General features: G+C 41.9%; 1 protein-coding gene across 1 annotated transcript in view; it reads left to right on the forward strand.

Moving 5' to 3' along the window:
* The window catches only part of HACD2 (3-hydroxyacyl-CoA dehydratase 2), a 97,652-nt gene that overhangs the window by 15,409 nt on the left and 67,891 nt on the right, over nucleotides 1–14,352 (forward strand). Inside the window, exon 3 of the mRNA XM_011971615.1 lies at nucleotides 1,121–1,139. Within this exon, the coding sequence (XP_011827005.1) occupies nucleotides 1,121–1,139 (19 nt within the window). The remainder of the gene's footprint in view (nucleotides 1–1,120; nucleotides 1,140–14,352) is intronic.

The raw sequence follows: 14,352 nt of genomic DNA on the forward strand, positions 1-14,352 counted from the left end.
GGCAAGTTGTGTGGCTTCTCTGAGCCTTGGTTTTCTTGTCTATAAGTAGAGATTTTCTGTCCTGCCTATCTGCCAGGTAATTGTTAGGATCAAACAATATAAAGACTGCTAGAGAAATGTAAAAATTCTGAAATGCCCTACAATAGCTGTTAGGTTATATCATCTAGAAAAGCTTTGGTCATTAAATCAATTTTAGTAGTGGCTTCAAATTACTTTTTTGCCTCCACCACCGCCAGAGTTAAAACACTGCTATATAAAGGATGAGTTGGAAGGGGATTTAGAAGGACCTAATTTGCCAGTTTCATGGCCATTGAGATGGAGTGGAGATGGCAGTCTCACTCAAGGCACTGGAAATAAAAATGGAGCAGACAGACCCCAGAATCATCAGCAGGACTTAGAAACTGGTTGTACTTGAGGATGAGGGGAAGGAAGGACTGTTGAACCCCAAAGACCGGGAGGTTGGTTATCAAGAGGCATAATAGGCGTGATGGAAGAAAAGTGTGTGCTTCCCACTGAGGCTGTGTTTGAGTCTCTGCTGTGACTCCCAGATGGAGCTGTCCAGAGGCAGCTTGGCATGTAGGCCCAGATCCCCAGGAGACAGGATTGGATTGGACCACGGAGCCCCTCTGCAGTGAGATCATTGAATGAGGCAAGATGGGAACTGAGGGTGGAACTTAGTAGAATGAATGTCTGCATTGAAGGGCCTGCAAGGCAAGAAGGACCAACAAAGGCTCTTCTTATCCTGTGTTCCAGAGTCCATGGCCATTCTGTTCTATAGCGTATGGGACATGGAGATGCTGTACACTTACTGCTCTTACAAGTTTGTGCATTTTAAAAGAGCCTTTGGTGTCTGATAAACCACTGAGTGGAAAGAGTAAATCTTCCTCAGAAAATCCTTCAAAGATGCACAAACTAAAAATGAACAAACAAAACTAGCAAGAATTTACATTTTGTTAAATAGCCTGTAACCAAGTTTAAAAATGGAATGTTCGTTTTTCATATTTAATACTGCTGGCAGATGCTGCTCTATTCTTACTGAAACATTAGTTTATACTAAATAAAACTTTAATACTATTGATTCTTACTAATTCTCTTCTTTTTTCCCCCTTTTTTCCTCTAGATTTTACATTGTGCTATAGGTAAGTATGGATTTTCCCCCCTACTATGTACAGTGAATTCTGCTTGTTTAAAAAGTCATAGATGATAGGCTTGATTGATTTCTATTGGATATTGAAAAAACGAAATGATTTAGTCATCATATATGGAATTGCTAAAATTAGAGTGGCTTTCAGTTTCTGAAATCATAGGTACTATTTAGATGTTACGACTGAACACTTCATTAAAGGTCGCAGCTATTTTGTTCTGTTAATTTAAAAGAGGTGTCTCCCACCTTCTCAATGTAAGGGTAATAGAAACATTAGCATGTTTATGAAAATGTGGCTGGAATTCTGGTGCTGGGCTGTGTTGAAAAGTCCTTTCTGTGATCACTTAAATGGTATCATTCTCACTCCTTATCTTTCAAATGGGAGTCTTGTCTACCTCCCAGGTGAATATTACATGTATGTGAGAGAGATTAGAAAAGTACTAAGTATAAAGAGTTACACAAATGTAGGGGATTTTTACTAAAAGCGAATACAGTATGTTTTCTTTTTCTTTTTGTGGGGAGGGGCGAGTCATCAAATTTTGCTGTGGAATAGAGGCATAACATCTAGTTTGGGGTGGCTAGACCCTTCTAATTGAATAAAAACCAGTATTGAAAAGTTGATAGATCCCATAGAGCAAGCCCATAGTGATTGCTGTGCACTCCAGGTATGTCTGTCAAAGGGAGGATTTGAAGTTGATACTTATTCAGAAGCACTGAAGGTCTGAAAATTTGAGAACTGCAAATCTACACCATTATGGCCCATCAATTTAATGCACAACTAAAGTGGGTAGTTGCTATATTCAGGGAAACTTACAGTTCAGATGGGCACGCAGGTAGAGAACACCAAACTGTCCACTGTGGGTCTAGCAGAGGTCACTGTGGTATCTGGCTCCATTACCTTCTTTTTTTGTTATTGTTTTAGGGACAGGGTCCCAGGCTGGAGTGCATTGGTGCGATCATAGCTCAGCCTCCCAAGTAGCTGGGATTACAGGTGTGCACCACCATGCCTGGCTAATTTTTGTATTTTTAGTAGAGATGGGGTTTTTACCATGTTGGCCAGCCTGGTCTTAAACTCCTGGCCTCAAGTGATCCACCCACCTTGGCCTCCCAAAGTGCTGGGATTACAGGCATGAATCACCACGCCTGGCCAAGAACCTTGTTATAAAGAATTGCACCTTGGGCTGGGTGTGGTGGCTCATGTCTGTAATACCAACACCTTGGGAGGCTGAGGCAGGAGGATCATTTGAGGCCAGGAGTTCGAGACCAGCCTGGGCAACACAGGGAGACTCCATCTCTACAAAAAATAAAAAAAGAGCCCCGTATGGTGTTGCATGCCTGTGGTCCCAGCTACTCAGGAGGCTGAGGTGGAAGGATGGCTTGAGCCCAGGAGGTTGAGGCTTCAGTGAGCCATGATCACACCATTGCATTTTAGGTTGGGCAACAGAATGAGTCTCTGTTTAAAAAATTAAAAAAAAAAAAAAAAAAAAAAAGATTTAAAAGAATTGCACCTCTACTGGTTTCTCACTTCTTACCTGGGATTATGGGTAGAGCGTCCAGGGACCCCCTCAAATGATGTGCAAAATTTTTTATGTGTATTTCCATGTTTGTTTGGAGGGGCAGGTAGGGAGAGAATGCATAGCTTCAATTAGATTCTCTGAGGAGTTTGTGATTCCCAAAAGGCTAAGAAATGCTGTTTTGGAACCTTTGAATGGTAGATTTGAAAGCGGCTTGGGGGCTTATCTGTCCCGTGGTCTGCTTTCCCAGGAAGACTAGTGACTGGCCCAGGTCGTATAGTTGGTAAATAGGGAAGCTCATTTGGAGACAGGTCAGTCTGACACCTGCCTGATTTCATTTTATGATGAATGGGTTTTAACTTTTGTGCAGTCTTGCACACGTTTCCTTTTTAGTCCTTTATAATTTTGAAATGAAAAATTTTATCGTTTCATAAATGGTTAAATAAATCTTAAGCACAACCTAGCAGACTGGGGGATGTACTTGACCAGAGAGAGTTCTAGAACCTCTCAGGCCTTCTCCACATGACTGAACCCTGCCTCGTTCTTCCTCAACTCTCTTAACCTTCAGCTGTCTCTGTATAAAGCTCTCAGATGTATCTTTTCCAAGTATCTTAGCCGGTTCTGGCTGCTGTAACAAAATACCACAAATTGAGTAGCTTATAAATAACAAAAATTTATTTTTCACAGTTCTGGGGGCTGGGAATTCCAAGATCAAGGTGGTGCTGACAGATTCCCTGTCTGGTGAGGGTCTGTTCCTCGTAGACAGTAGCTTCTTACTGTGTCCTTGCGTGGTGGAAGGAACAAGTGAGCTCCCTTGGGCCTTTTATAAGGGCGCTAACCCTATTCATGAGATCCCTTGTAACCTAATCACCTCCTGAAGACCCCACCACTTAATACTATTGCACTGGGCATTAGGTTTCAACATAGGAATTTTGGAGGCACACAGACATTCAGGGTACAGCACCGAGCATGTGTACTATGATTTTTAGTTAATGTTAGTTTTATTTTAATAACCCAAATCCTTTTATCTGTCTTAAAATATACCCTTATATGTCTTTATAAAATTTCTCTACCCCTGGAAATACAGTTTCTGACAAGTATATTTTTTCATTCACACCAAGAAAATTATCGAATGCCTAGCACGTGTGCATACCAGATGCTATTGGGCAGTGGGAGTAGAGAGGTAAGTGTACTCAGACTTAGGTCCAGGAAACCCACAGTCAGATGGGCGTCCCCTAAGTTCCTCTGGTATAGTGCATCCTGAGGACTGGTGTGCACATCACACTCTGCTCAGAGGGTTGGCAGGTTTGCTTCCCCCTCAGACTCTGAGCTCCTTGAGGGCAGATTCTGTTTAATTAAGCTCTGCATCCCCAGGGCCCAGCGTCAGGATCCTTCTTACATCCTCAAGGACCTTGTTCTGTCTGTGCATCTCTCGCTCCTGCCTCACCACCCTGTGCTATCTGCCTTTTCCTTCTCAGTGCACAAAATGCTCAGAGCGCTCTGTCTTAAAAGTCTTTTAACCTGACCATTGACCCTATATTTCCCTTATACTACTATATAACTGTTCTCCATCCCTTTTCCCAGATTTATGGTAGACTCTTTCTGCTTCCTCATGCCCATCGATGCCTGAACCCTGCAGTCGAGCATCTGTTCCCCTTGTTCTATAAAAAATCACCCTCTGGTCTCAAGTCAGCAACAATTTCTACTGGATTCTGAGTATACTGTTGGAAGTTCTTGGACTTAGCTACATGGGGCACCGCTGATGATGATTCCTGGAGATCCTGCTCCTTCGGCCTTCATTGTATTGAGCCCCCCTGGTATACCTTGTCCTCTGTGGTCCTTTTCTTTCTTTGGGTGCTTTTCTTTCTTTCCTTGTCCCTTAATCGTGAGTGTTTCTGGAGTTCTGTCCTAGCTCATTGCCCTTCTGACTGAATGTACCCTCTGTGGGTGATCCCTTCTCATGGCATAAGATATGCAGATTTCCAATTCCAAACCACACCTGCATCCCAAACACCAGCCCTGTCCACTGATTTCCTGGACGTCTGTTCCTGGGTGCACACAGGCACCTCCTCAGCATGACCCACACTCCCAGACTCGTTCTGCCTCCCTATTCTGTTTGTCAGGGCTGCCGCCAGCCACCAGCCGTTCATTCATTCATCCTAGAAGAGAGCTGGTCCATGGTGTCTCCTCCTCTCTCACTGGCATTCCTGTAGCCAGGCAGTCATCAAGTTTTGTCAGTTCAGTTTCCTAAATGTCTTTCAGGTTGTCTTGTTTCTTCATCCCTACTTGGGACCTCAGTATGTCTCATCTGGATTCCCATGTATCTTCCTGAACTTCTGGGCTTATAGCAATAATAATAATAATAATAATAATAAGAGCCACCATTTCTTGAATACTTACTGTATTCCAGTGCTTTACATTCATTATCTCATTTATTTCTCATTTTCCAGCTGAGACTGAGGCTTAGAAGGTTTCCTGTCTTTGTTCTTACCACAAATAAATGTGTGAGGTGATGCATATGTTAATTAGCTTGATTTAGTCATTCCACAGTATATTCATATTTCATAACATCACGTTGTACAGCATAAGTATGTGTGTGTGTCAATTTAAAAAAGAAATGTATCATGCCTTGCCAAAGGTCACACAGCACTAAGCCCTAGCCCAGGAGTTGAACCTATGGTTGTGTGGCTCCAAGTCCATGCTCTACACTGCTCTTGTGGGTTTAGTTATAGTACCATTCTGAGCATGTCATTTGCCTACTTAAAACCTTTTGCTGGCTTAAATTTCTTCATGATCTGGGCCCTGCCCACCTCTCCAGTCTCTCCAGTGCCCACTCCCTGCCTCCCACTCCATGCTTGTCTGCACTGTGCCCAGGCTCTGCTCTCTGCCTGGAATGAGCAGCCCAGCCCCTTCAGCTGGCCAGCTCTGTGCGTCTCTTCCAGTAAACTTCCCTACCACCCACAGCCAGAGTAGGGACCCTTCCTCACTCTTTCGTAATACCTTGTACCTCACTCGGTATTATACCTTCCACATTGTATTATGTGTGGTCTGGCACGGCACCCATGGCCCCACCAGCACCGCTGAATATTTTTTAGAGCGAGAGCTGTTCCTTATTGATCTCTGCATCCTAGTACCTAACAGTAAGTACATAGTACCTAGCAGGAGTTTGGTGAACATTTGATCATTATCTTACCAAATTCTAGTGGGAATTTCCAAAACTTATTTCAAAATGATTTCAGTTCCTTAAAGGAATTAGAGAGAGCAATAATGAGTAAGCTGTTTCTAGCATTAAGCTAAAGGCAGTGCTTCATTTTTACTTAGATCACTTAAGTTTTGTGGAATGATGGTTTATTTTTCTGTAGCATTCTGAAAGTTTTCATTAAAACAACTTAGTCTTTCAGAAACTTATTTTATAATAAGCCTTGAGATATCTTTAGTTTACATATTGTTGATGAAAAGTATAGACCTGAGTCAGACTTGGGTAACTCACTAGCTGTGTGATTCCAAGAAGTAACTCAATTTTTGTGCTCATTTAATTCTTCATCAGTAAAAGGGGGATAAGAATACCTACCTCACAGGTTGCTGTGAAAATTAAATGGAAAAATGCAGGAAGAACACTCGGCACAATGTCTGAAACATGGCTGTATGGAAAATTGCCCAATAAAATGGTAGCTGTTGTTATTACTTAACATAATGTCATAGAATATTAAAAGATTATTGTGCCTCTAATGTTCAATATTTAGATATATGTAAGTGTTACTCTTTCATATTCTTAATTTTCTTAAATTTTGATTTCTTTGCAAGTGAGCACTTCAGGGCCCTTCATTCTTAGTGTGAGTTGGAGTTGCATCTTGCTCACGGTTGTGGCAATGCAACTTGGCAAATACGGCCTCCAGAAACAATCAGCTAAAATCCATGTGAGGGGCTAATTTCTGTGAGGGGGGTCAAGCCATTTGTAGCTGTAAATGAGTTTCCACACCTCAACTTTTTCAAAGTAGGTGGTTTGTTTTTTATTGATAATAGAAGGATGGGATTTCTGAAATGCTGTGGCTGCAGGCCTCAACCTAAGATTTGTAATGCTTTTATAGTTTTATATTCAGTGTTTTTCCTTTTAGAAATGAGAATTTTAAAAAATAGGCCAGTCATGGTGACTCACACCTGTAATCCCAGTACTTTGGGAAGCTGAGGCGGGCGGATCACCTGAGGTCAGGGGTTCGAGACCAGCCTGGCCAAGATGGTGAAACCCCCATCTCTACAAAAAGTACAAAAATTAGCTGATGTGGTGGCAGGTGCCTATAGTCCCAGCTACTTGGGAGGCTGAGGCGGGAGAATCACCTGAACCTGGGAGGCGGAGGTTGCAACGAGCCAAGATCGTGCGACTGCACTCCAGCCTGGACGACACAGTGAGACCCCATCTCAAAAAATAAACAGACACCAAAACCCACCTTGAGATATGTTCCCCCGCCCCTCCCCGCATAATACTGCAAAGAAGAGTTGTGGTTTTTTATTCATGTGGTGTGATTTGTGTTGAATGAAGTATTAGGAAGTATTATATCTTTTCTGTGTTGTCTTCAGGATTCGATTGTGGAAGAGGCATGGGGGCTATGGTTCTCAGCTGATTCTGCAATATGGTTCCCCTCTTTATGGATGGGAATTAGAGGTGGAGGTAGTGGAGCTGAAGATACTCTTGGTAAGATATAACACTGTGCATTTAGTAAACTTTCGTGTCAGAAATTATGCTACCAACATAAATAACTCTAGAAGTTTTCTTTTGATAGAAAATTGTAGCTCAGTCACAGCCCAGAGAGTTATATCTGAAGTTTAGTATTAGCACTTTAATTTCATCAACAGGCAGGGACAAAAGACCTTTCACTTAGGATATCCTGGATTTGTGGTTTCAGATATTTGCTATGTGTGCCAGCTTGCACTCCTCCCTCAAACAGCAGACACTGTGTTAAAAATTTTTAAGTGAATTCCAAAAAAACCACAATCACCTTAATATTCATTGGTAGCGTATGGCTCCAGACTGATTTTATTAGGTAACAAAGGTTGCCAGGTGGGAAGCAGAGCAGCCGCTGGGGAGACCCACGTCACTTCCTACCAAAAAAATCTTTCTAGCCCACTAATTAGAGCTAACTAAATCCTCCCTTGAACTGTAACACTCCCTCTCCTCTGCCCCGCTACTTTGAGAGGGCCAGGCTTTTATCAGTCATTCACAAAGCAATATTGTAAAGGAACTGCCATCACTTATTTTTAAAACCAGACACAGAACCCACCAAATTTTAACAGAAGAGAACTCTGGAAGGAGAGCATCTTGGAGGGAACAGGTGAATTCCTGTAAATTTCTCTCACCTGGAATTCTGCTTTCACACCTGTGCCCAGCCTTCAGCAGCGTGGCTGGGCACAGAAACATTACTGCGTTGTTTCCACTTAGCTGACATTTTAAAAATGAACCTTACCAAATTGTAAGAAAGAGACAAAAGGGAATAATTACCTAAAATACAGACAGTACAGTATAATAACCACCATCCCCAAAGAAAAGTTTCTGATCCAAAGCTCTAACTCCCATTTAGTTTCTAGGGGCTGGCGCAGCTTCACGTGCCTTACTGGCTCTCTTTGTCTTTTTTTTTTTTCCTTTTTGTGGAGAACGGGGTCTCACTATATTACCCAGGCAGGTCTCGAACTCCTGGGCTCAAGCTATCCTCCCGCCTCTGCCTCCCTGAGACTTACTGGCTCTCTTTAAGCCTTGTTCTTACCGGGACCCCTGTCACAAATATGGATAACAAACCTTTCTTATTCAGATTTTAATACTGCTTTCTGCCTGAGGGCATATTTAGTGGTGGTGATGGCCAGGTGATGGGAGAGAAAGGGATGTAGCCAGGCAAGCAAGCCTGTCTCCCCTGCTTAGAGGCTTCTAAGGCTCACCCCTGGAGAGCCCCTGGGAAGATTGAAAGCCTGGGTGGGAGGTTGCCAAAACCAACCTTCTCCTCCTTTGCAATTAATTCTGCCTTTGTCATTTATTCAAATATAGTAGTTTTCCAGCATCCTGACAATGGAGCGCTAAAGGTCAAGACCATAAGTGGTCATCTTGTAACTTTAATCTTTCCCAAATCAGTTGCCAGACCAGCTTAGTAGCCTCCCTCTGCCTTGGCTCTGGTTCATTCTGTTGCCTCCTGATCAAATGTTCCCTGCTCCCCTCCAGACAAGGAGAGAATAAGATGCACCTGCATCTTGTGCTCCTGACACACAAAACTTCAGCCCTGTTCTCTGAATAAATCCTGCTTTTTCACACCTCCATAATTTTGTACATATGGTTTCCTTGGCCTGGAACACCAAGCTCTGTTAGTTGTTCCCTGCTCTGTGTAAATGTAACTGAGATGAAGGAAAGAAAGAGAGAAATAGAGCATGCTCATTTGTAGCCTAAGGAGCCTGAGTAGGGAGGGTGGAAGACTTACCCAGGTATACACCACCTGGTACCTCGCACTGTGCAAGCACTCAGTGAGCAGCTCCCAAGTACGAGGCAAAAACAATCCCTGAGGATTTCTGTGCCTAGTTGGAGTTCAGAAGGGAAAGCTACGAAGAGAGCCCAGATCAGGGAATTTTATCCTGTGCTGTCCCTGCAGGAACAACTAAGTGTTTCTTTTGAATGGAAACCTATTATTGAGACATTAAGTGCCTTATCTATAAGATAATATTAACTGGCTGTCCAGTCCATCAGAAATCAACCAAGGGCACACCCTGTTGGAAACATTACTAGTTGTTTGACAAGTCAGGCATCTTCCATCTGGGCCTAGTTTCCACATGTGAAAAACAAGGGTGTTGGACTGAATACATGATGAACTCTATCATTCCTTACAGCTGCTCGTTCTGAAATTCTGTGAACCTGTAAATGTGATGTTGCTTCAGAAATGAATGTCAGTGATCTGAGTTGTAAAAGTGATCTGAGTGATGTAAAAGGAGGGTATGCTAGATGTTTAAATGTGCCGAAGTGTCAGTGTTTGGAAATTTCAAGTACAGTAGTTCTACTACTTTTTTCCCTGTAGGTAAATTTTGAAAGTCCCATCAGAATGCAGAATTGAGAGAGGACGCACACACGCACGTTTTCTGTAACAGACGTTTACTATGGTCACCACTAGATGGCACCCTTGTATTAGTAAGGAGATTTTTCTCTTAGAACGGGCTTCGGGATGACTTCTAATAAAAACAGATAGTAGTGAGTCAATAGCCGAAACTGAGGAATGAGCAAGTTAACCAGAGGAAATAGAAATGGATGTTTTTCTATCACTGTCTGATGACTTGATCCATAAGATTCGAGGTAAGGAAAAGCTGGAGCTTTCAACATTGCCCTGAGGAAGATTATTTTATAAATATTTCTTAACTGTAAAGCATAAGATACCTTTAAATCCAAGATGAGTATTATTTGCTTGATGAAAAGGGGTGCCATATTTCAGCAGTTCTTTGGTGCGTTGGTTTGTGTTAGTCTGAAGTCAACCTTCCATCTATTCTTAGCTTCAAAAGCAAGGTTAGTCCTGCAAAGTTGGAAACACCAAGTAGTTACCAAGTTGAGTAAATCCCGTTGAACCAAAAAGTGAAAGCTTGAGTCATCTTTTAGCCAAGGAATCATTTGATTTATGCTTCTGTGGCAGGAGTTGAATGGTTACAATATGTTAAAAGGGAGCAAGAAAGCTTCGGAAAATTTGTAAAAATTTGTGTGACCGTGGTATGTCATTTTTATGGTTCTGTTTCCTTTTCTTGGGAGAGGATTTTTTTTCTCTTCATTCACTGTAAACATCTTTCCATTAACCTTTAAAAATGTGGTTTTTTTTAAAGCAGTTTCAGGTTCACAGCAAAATTGAGAGGAAGGTACAGACATGTCCCATACGCCCCCTTACACCGCACATGCATAGTCCGCCATTATCAACATCCCCAACCAGAGTAGTACATTTGTTACGATTGATTAATGTACATTGACACATCATTATTGTTCAAAGCCCATAGTTCACTCTTAGCATTGTACAATCGTTGGATTTGGACAAATTTATAGTGACATATATCTAACATTATACTGTCATACAGAGTGTTTTCACTGTCTTAAAAATCTTCTGTGCTCTACCTGTTCATCTCCCAAATCCCTGGAAGCCATTTATCTTTTCACTGTCTCTATAGTTTTGCCTTTTCCAGAATGTCATACAGTATGCAGCCTTTTCAGACTGACTTCTTTGACTTAGTAATACATGTTTAAGTTTCCTCCATGTCTTTTCATGGCTTGATAGCCCATTTCATTTTAGCACTGAATAATACTCTGTTGTCTAGATATACCACAATTTACCCATTCTCCTAGCAGAGGACATCTTGGTTGCTACCAGGTTTTGCCAATTATGAATAAAGCTACTATGAACATTTGTATGCAGGTTTTTATGCGGATGCAAGTTTTCAGCTCCTTTGGATAAATACTAAAGAGCACGATTGCTGGATTATATGCTATGGGTATGTTTAGTTTTGTAAGAATCTGCCAAACTGTCTTCCAAAGTGTCTGTACAGTTTTGCTTTCCCAAGAGTAATGAATGAGAGTTTCTTATTCTGCATCCTCTGCCGCATTTGGTGGTGTCAGTGCTCTGGATTTTGACCCTTCTAATAGGTGTGTAGTGGTGTATTGATTATACATGACGTAGAGCATCTTTTAATATGCTTATTTGCATCTGTAGGTCTTCTTTGATGAGGTGTTTTGTTGTTGTTGTTTGTTTGTTTTTTTGAGACAGTCTCACTCTGTCACCTGGGCTGGAGTGCAGTGGAGCAATCATAGCTTACTGTAGCCTTGAACTCCTGGGCTCAAGTGATCTTCATGCCCCAGCCTCCCAAGTAGCTGGGACTACAGGTGTGAACCACCATGCCCAGCTAAATTTTTTAATTTTTTGTAGAAACAGGATCTTGCTATGTTTCTCAGGCTGGTGTTGAACTCTTGGCCTCAAGTGATCCTCCCACCTCAGCCTGGTAAAGTATCTTTTAAGGCAGCAGTCCCCAACCTCTTTGGCACCAGGGACTGGTTTCGTGGAAGACATTTTTTCCATGCACTGGGGGTAAGGGGAGGAGGTGGTTTTGGGATGAAATTGTTTCATTTCAGATCGTCAGGCATTAATTCTCATAAGGAGCACTCAGCCTAGATCCCTTGAATGCACAGTTCGCAATAGGGTTCGAGCTCCTATGAGAATCTTAACACTGCTGATGATCTGACAGGAGGTGGAGCTCAGGCGGTGCTGCTCACTCACCTGCTGCTCTCCTGCTGTGCAGCCCAGGGACTGGGGCACCCTATTTTAAGGTCTTTGTAAGTTTAGAATAACAGTCCTTTGTCAGATACTATCTTTTGCAGATATTTTCTCCTGGTCTGAAGCTTGTCTTTTCATTCTCTTTACAGTATCTTTTGCAGAGCAGAATTTTTTTTTTTTTTTTTTTTTGAGACATAGTCTCGCTGTATCACCCAGGCTGGAGTGCAGTGGCATGATCTCGGCTCACTGCAAGCTCCGCCTCCCGGGTTCACACCATTCTCCTGCCTCAGCCTCCTGAGTAACTGGGACTACAGGCGCCTGCCACCATGCCCCGCTAATTTTGTTTGGAGTTTTTAGTAGAGATAGGGTTTCACCGTGTTAGCCAGGATGGTGTCGATCTCCTGACCTTGTGATCTGCCCGCCTCAACCTCCCAAAGTGCTGGGATTACAGGCATGAGCCACTGCGCCCGGCCAGAGCAGACATTTTTAATGTTAGTCAAGTCTAGTTTGCCGGTTTGTTGGACTTCAGATATTTCAGTAGGTATATAGTGGTAGTTGTTGTTTTAATTTTTATTTCTCTAATGACAAATGCTATGGCACATCTTTTCATATGCTCATTTGTCATCTTTTGGGGCAAGGTGTCTATTCAGGTCTTCTCATTTTTCAGTTGGATTGTTTTCTTGTTGAGATTTAAGAATTCTTTCTATATTTTGGATACAAATTCTTTATCAGACAGGTGTTTAGCAAATATTTTATCTTGCTCTGGGGCTTGTCTTTTGATTTTCTTAATAGTGTCTTTGAGGAAGCACAGATTTTTAAATTTAATAATGTACAACTTAACCAGATTTCGCTTTCATGGATTGTGCTTTGGTATTGTGTCTAAAAACTTGTTACCGTAGATATTTCGATTACCCTGATTTGATCTTTACACATTACATGAATATATAAAAATATCACGTGTACCCTGAAAATATGCACATCTATTGTATATCAATTTTTATAAATATTTATTTAGAGACAGGATCTCGCTTTGTCACCCAGGCTGGAGTGCAGTGTCATGATCATGGCTCACTGCAGCCTTGATCTGCAGGGCTCAAGTGATCCTCCCACCTCAGCTTCCCAAGCAGCTGGGACTACAGGTGCACACCACCACACTTGGCTAGTTTTTGTGCTTTTTGTAGAGATGGGACTTCTCTGTGTCACGGAGGATGGTCTTGAACTCCTGGGATCAATAGATCTGCCTGCCTTGACCTCCCGAAGTGCTGGAATTACAGGCATGAGCCACTGTACCCGGCCTCAATTTATTTTTTAGAGATGGGGTCTTGCTGTGTTGCCCACACCAGTTTCAAACTCCTGGCCTCAGGTGATCCTCCCGCCTCAGTCTGTGATCCATTTTGAGTTAATTTTTGTGAAAGGTGTCAGGTCTGTGTCTAGTTTTATGGGGTTTTTTTAAACATATAGTCATCCAGTTGTTCGGCACCCTTTGTTGAAAAGTCTTATTCTTTCTCCGTTTAGTTGTCTTTATGCCATTGTCAAAGATCAGGTATTGCTGGATCTATTTCTGGCCCATCTGTTCTATTGATGTATGTGTTTATTATTTTGCCAATACCAGGGCTACTTTGATTATAAGTCTTAAAATCTGGTAGTAGAAGTCCTCTAACTTTATTCCTTCTTTTTTCAGTTTCGTATGGGTCTTTTGCCTTTCCATATAAACTTTGGAATCTTTTTGTCAACATCTACAAAATAGCTTCCTGGGATTTTGAGTGGAATTGTGTTGAACCTATAGAGCAAGTCGGGAATAACTGACATCTTAACAATATTGAATCTTTCAATCCACAGGCATGCAATATTTCTCTACTTATTTAGATCTTGGATTTCTTTTATTGCTGTTTTGCAGTTTTTCACATAGCAATTATCTGTTCTGTTAGATTTATATGTGTTTTCATTTGGTGTTAGTATAAATGGTATTTTTTTTAACTTTGAAATTTTAGTGGTTCATTGCTAGTATAGAAAAAGGCAATTGACTTTCATATATTGACCTTATCTCCTGTGACCTTGCTATACTTGCTTATTAGTTCTAGGATTTTGTGTGTGTATGTTTGTAGATTCTTTGAGATCTTCCATATAGATAATCATGTCATCTTTGAACAAAGACAGTTTTATTTCTTCCTTTTCTTTTTTTTTTTTGTTTTTTTGTTTGTTTTTTGAGACGGAGTCTCGCTCTGTCGCCGGGGCTGGAGTGCAGTGGCCAGATCTCAGCTCACTGCAAGCTCCGCCTCCTGGGTTTACACCATTTTCCTGCCTCAGCCTCCCGAGTAGCTGGGACTACAGGAGCCTGCCACCGCGCCCGGCTAGTTTTTTGTATTTTTTTAGTAGAGACGGGGTTTCACCGTGTTCTCCAGGATGGTCTCGATCTCCGGACCTCGTGATC

Source organism: Mandrillus leucophaeus, unplaced genomic scaffold (assembly GCF_000951045.1).
Source record: "Mandrillus leucophaeus isolate KB7577 unplaced genomic scaffold, Mleu.le_1.0 Scaffold123, whole genome shotgun sequence".
Classification (NCBI taxonomy): domain Eukaryota; kingdom Metazoa; phylum Chordata; class Mammalia; order Primates; family Cercopithecidae; genus Mandrillus; species Mandrillus leucophaeus.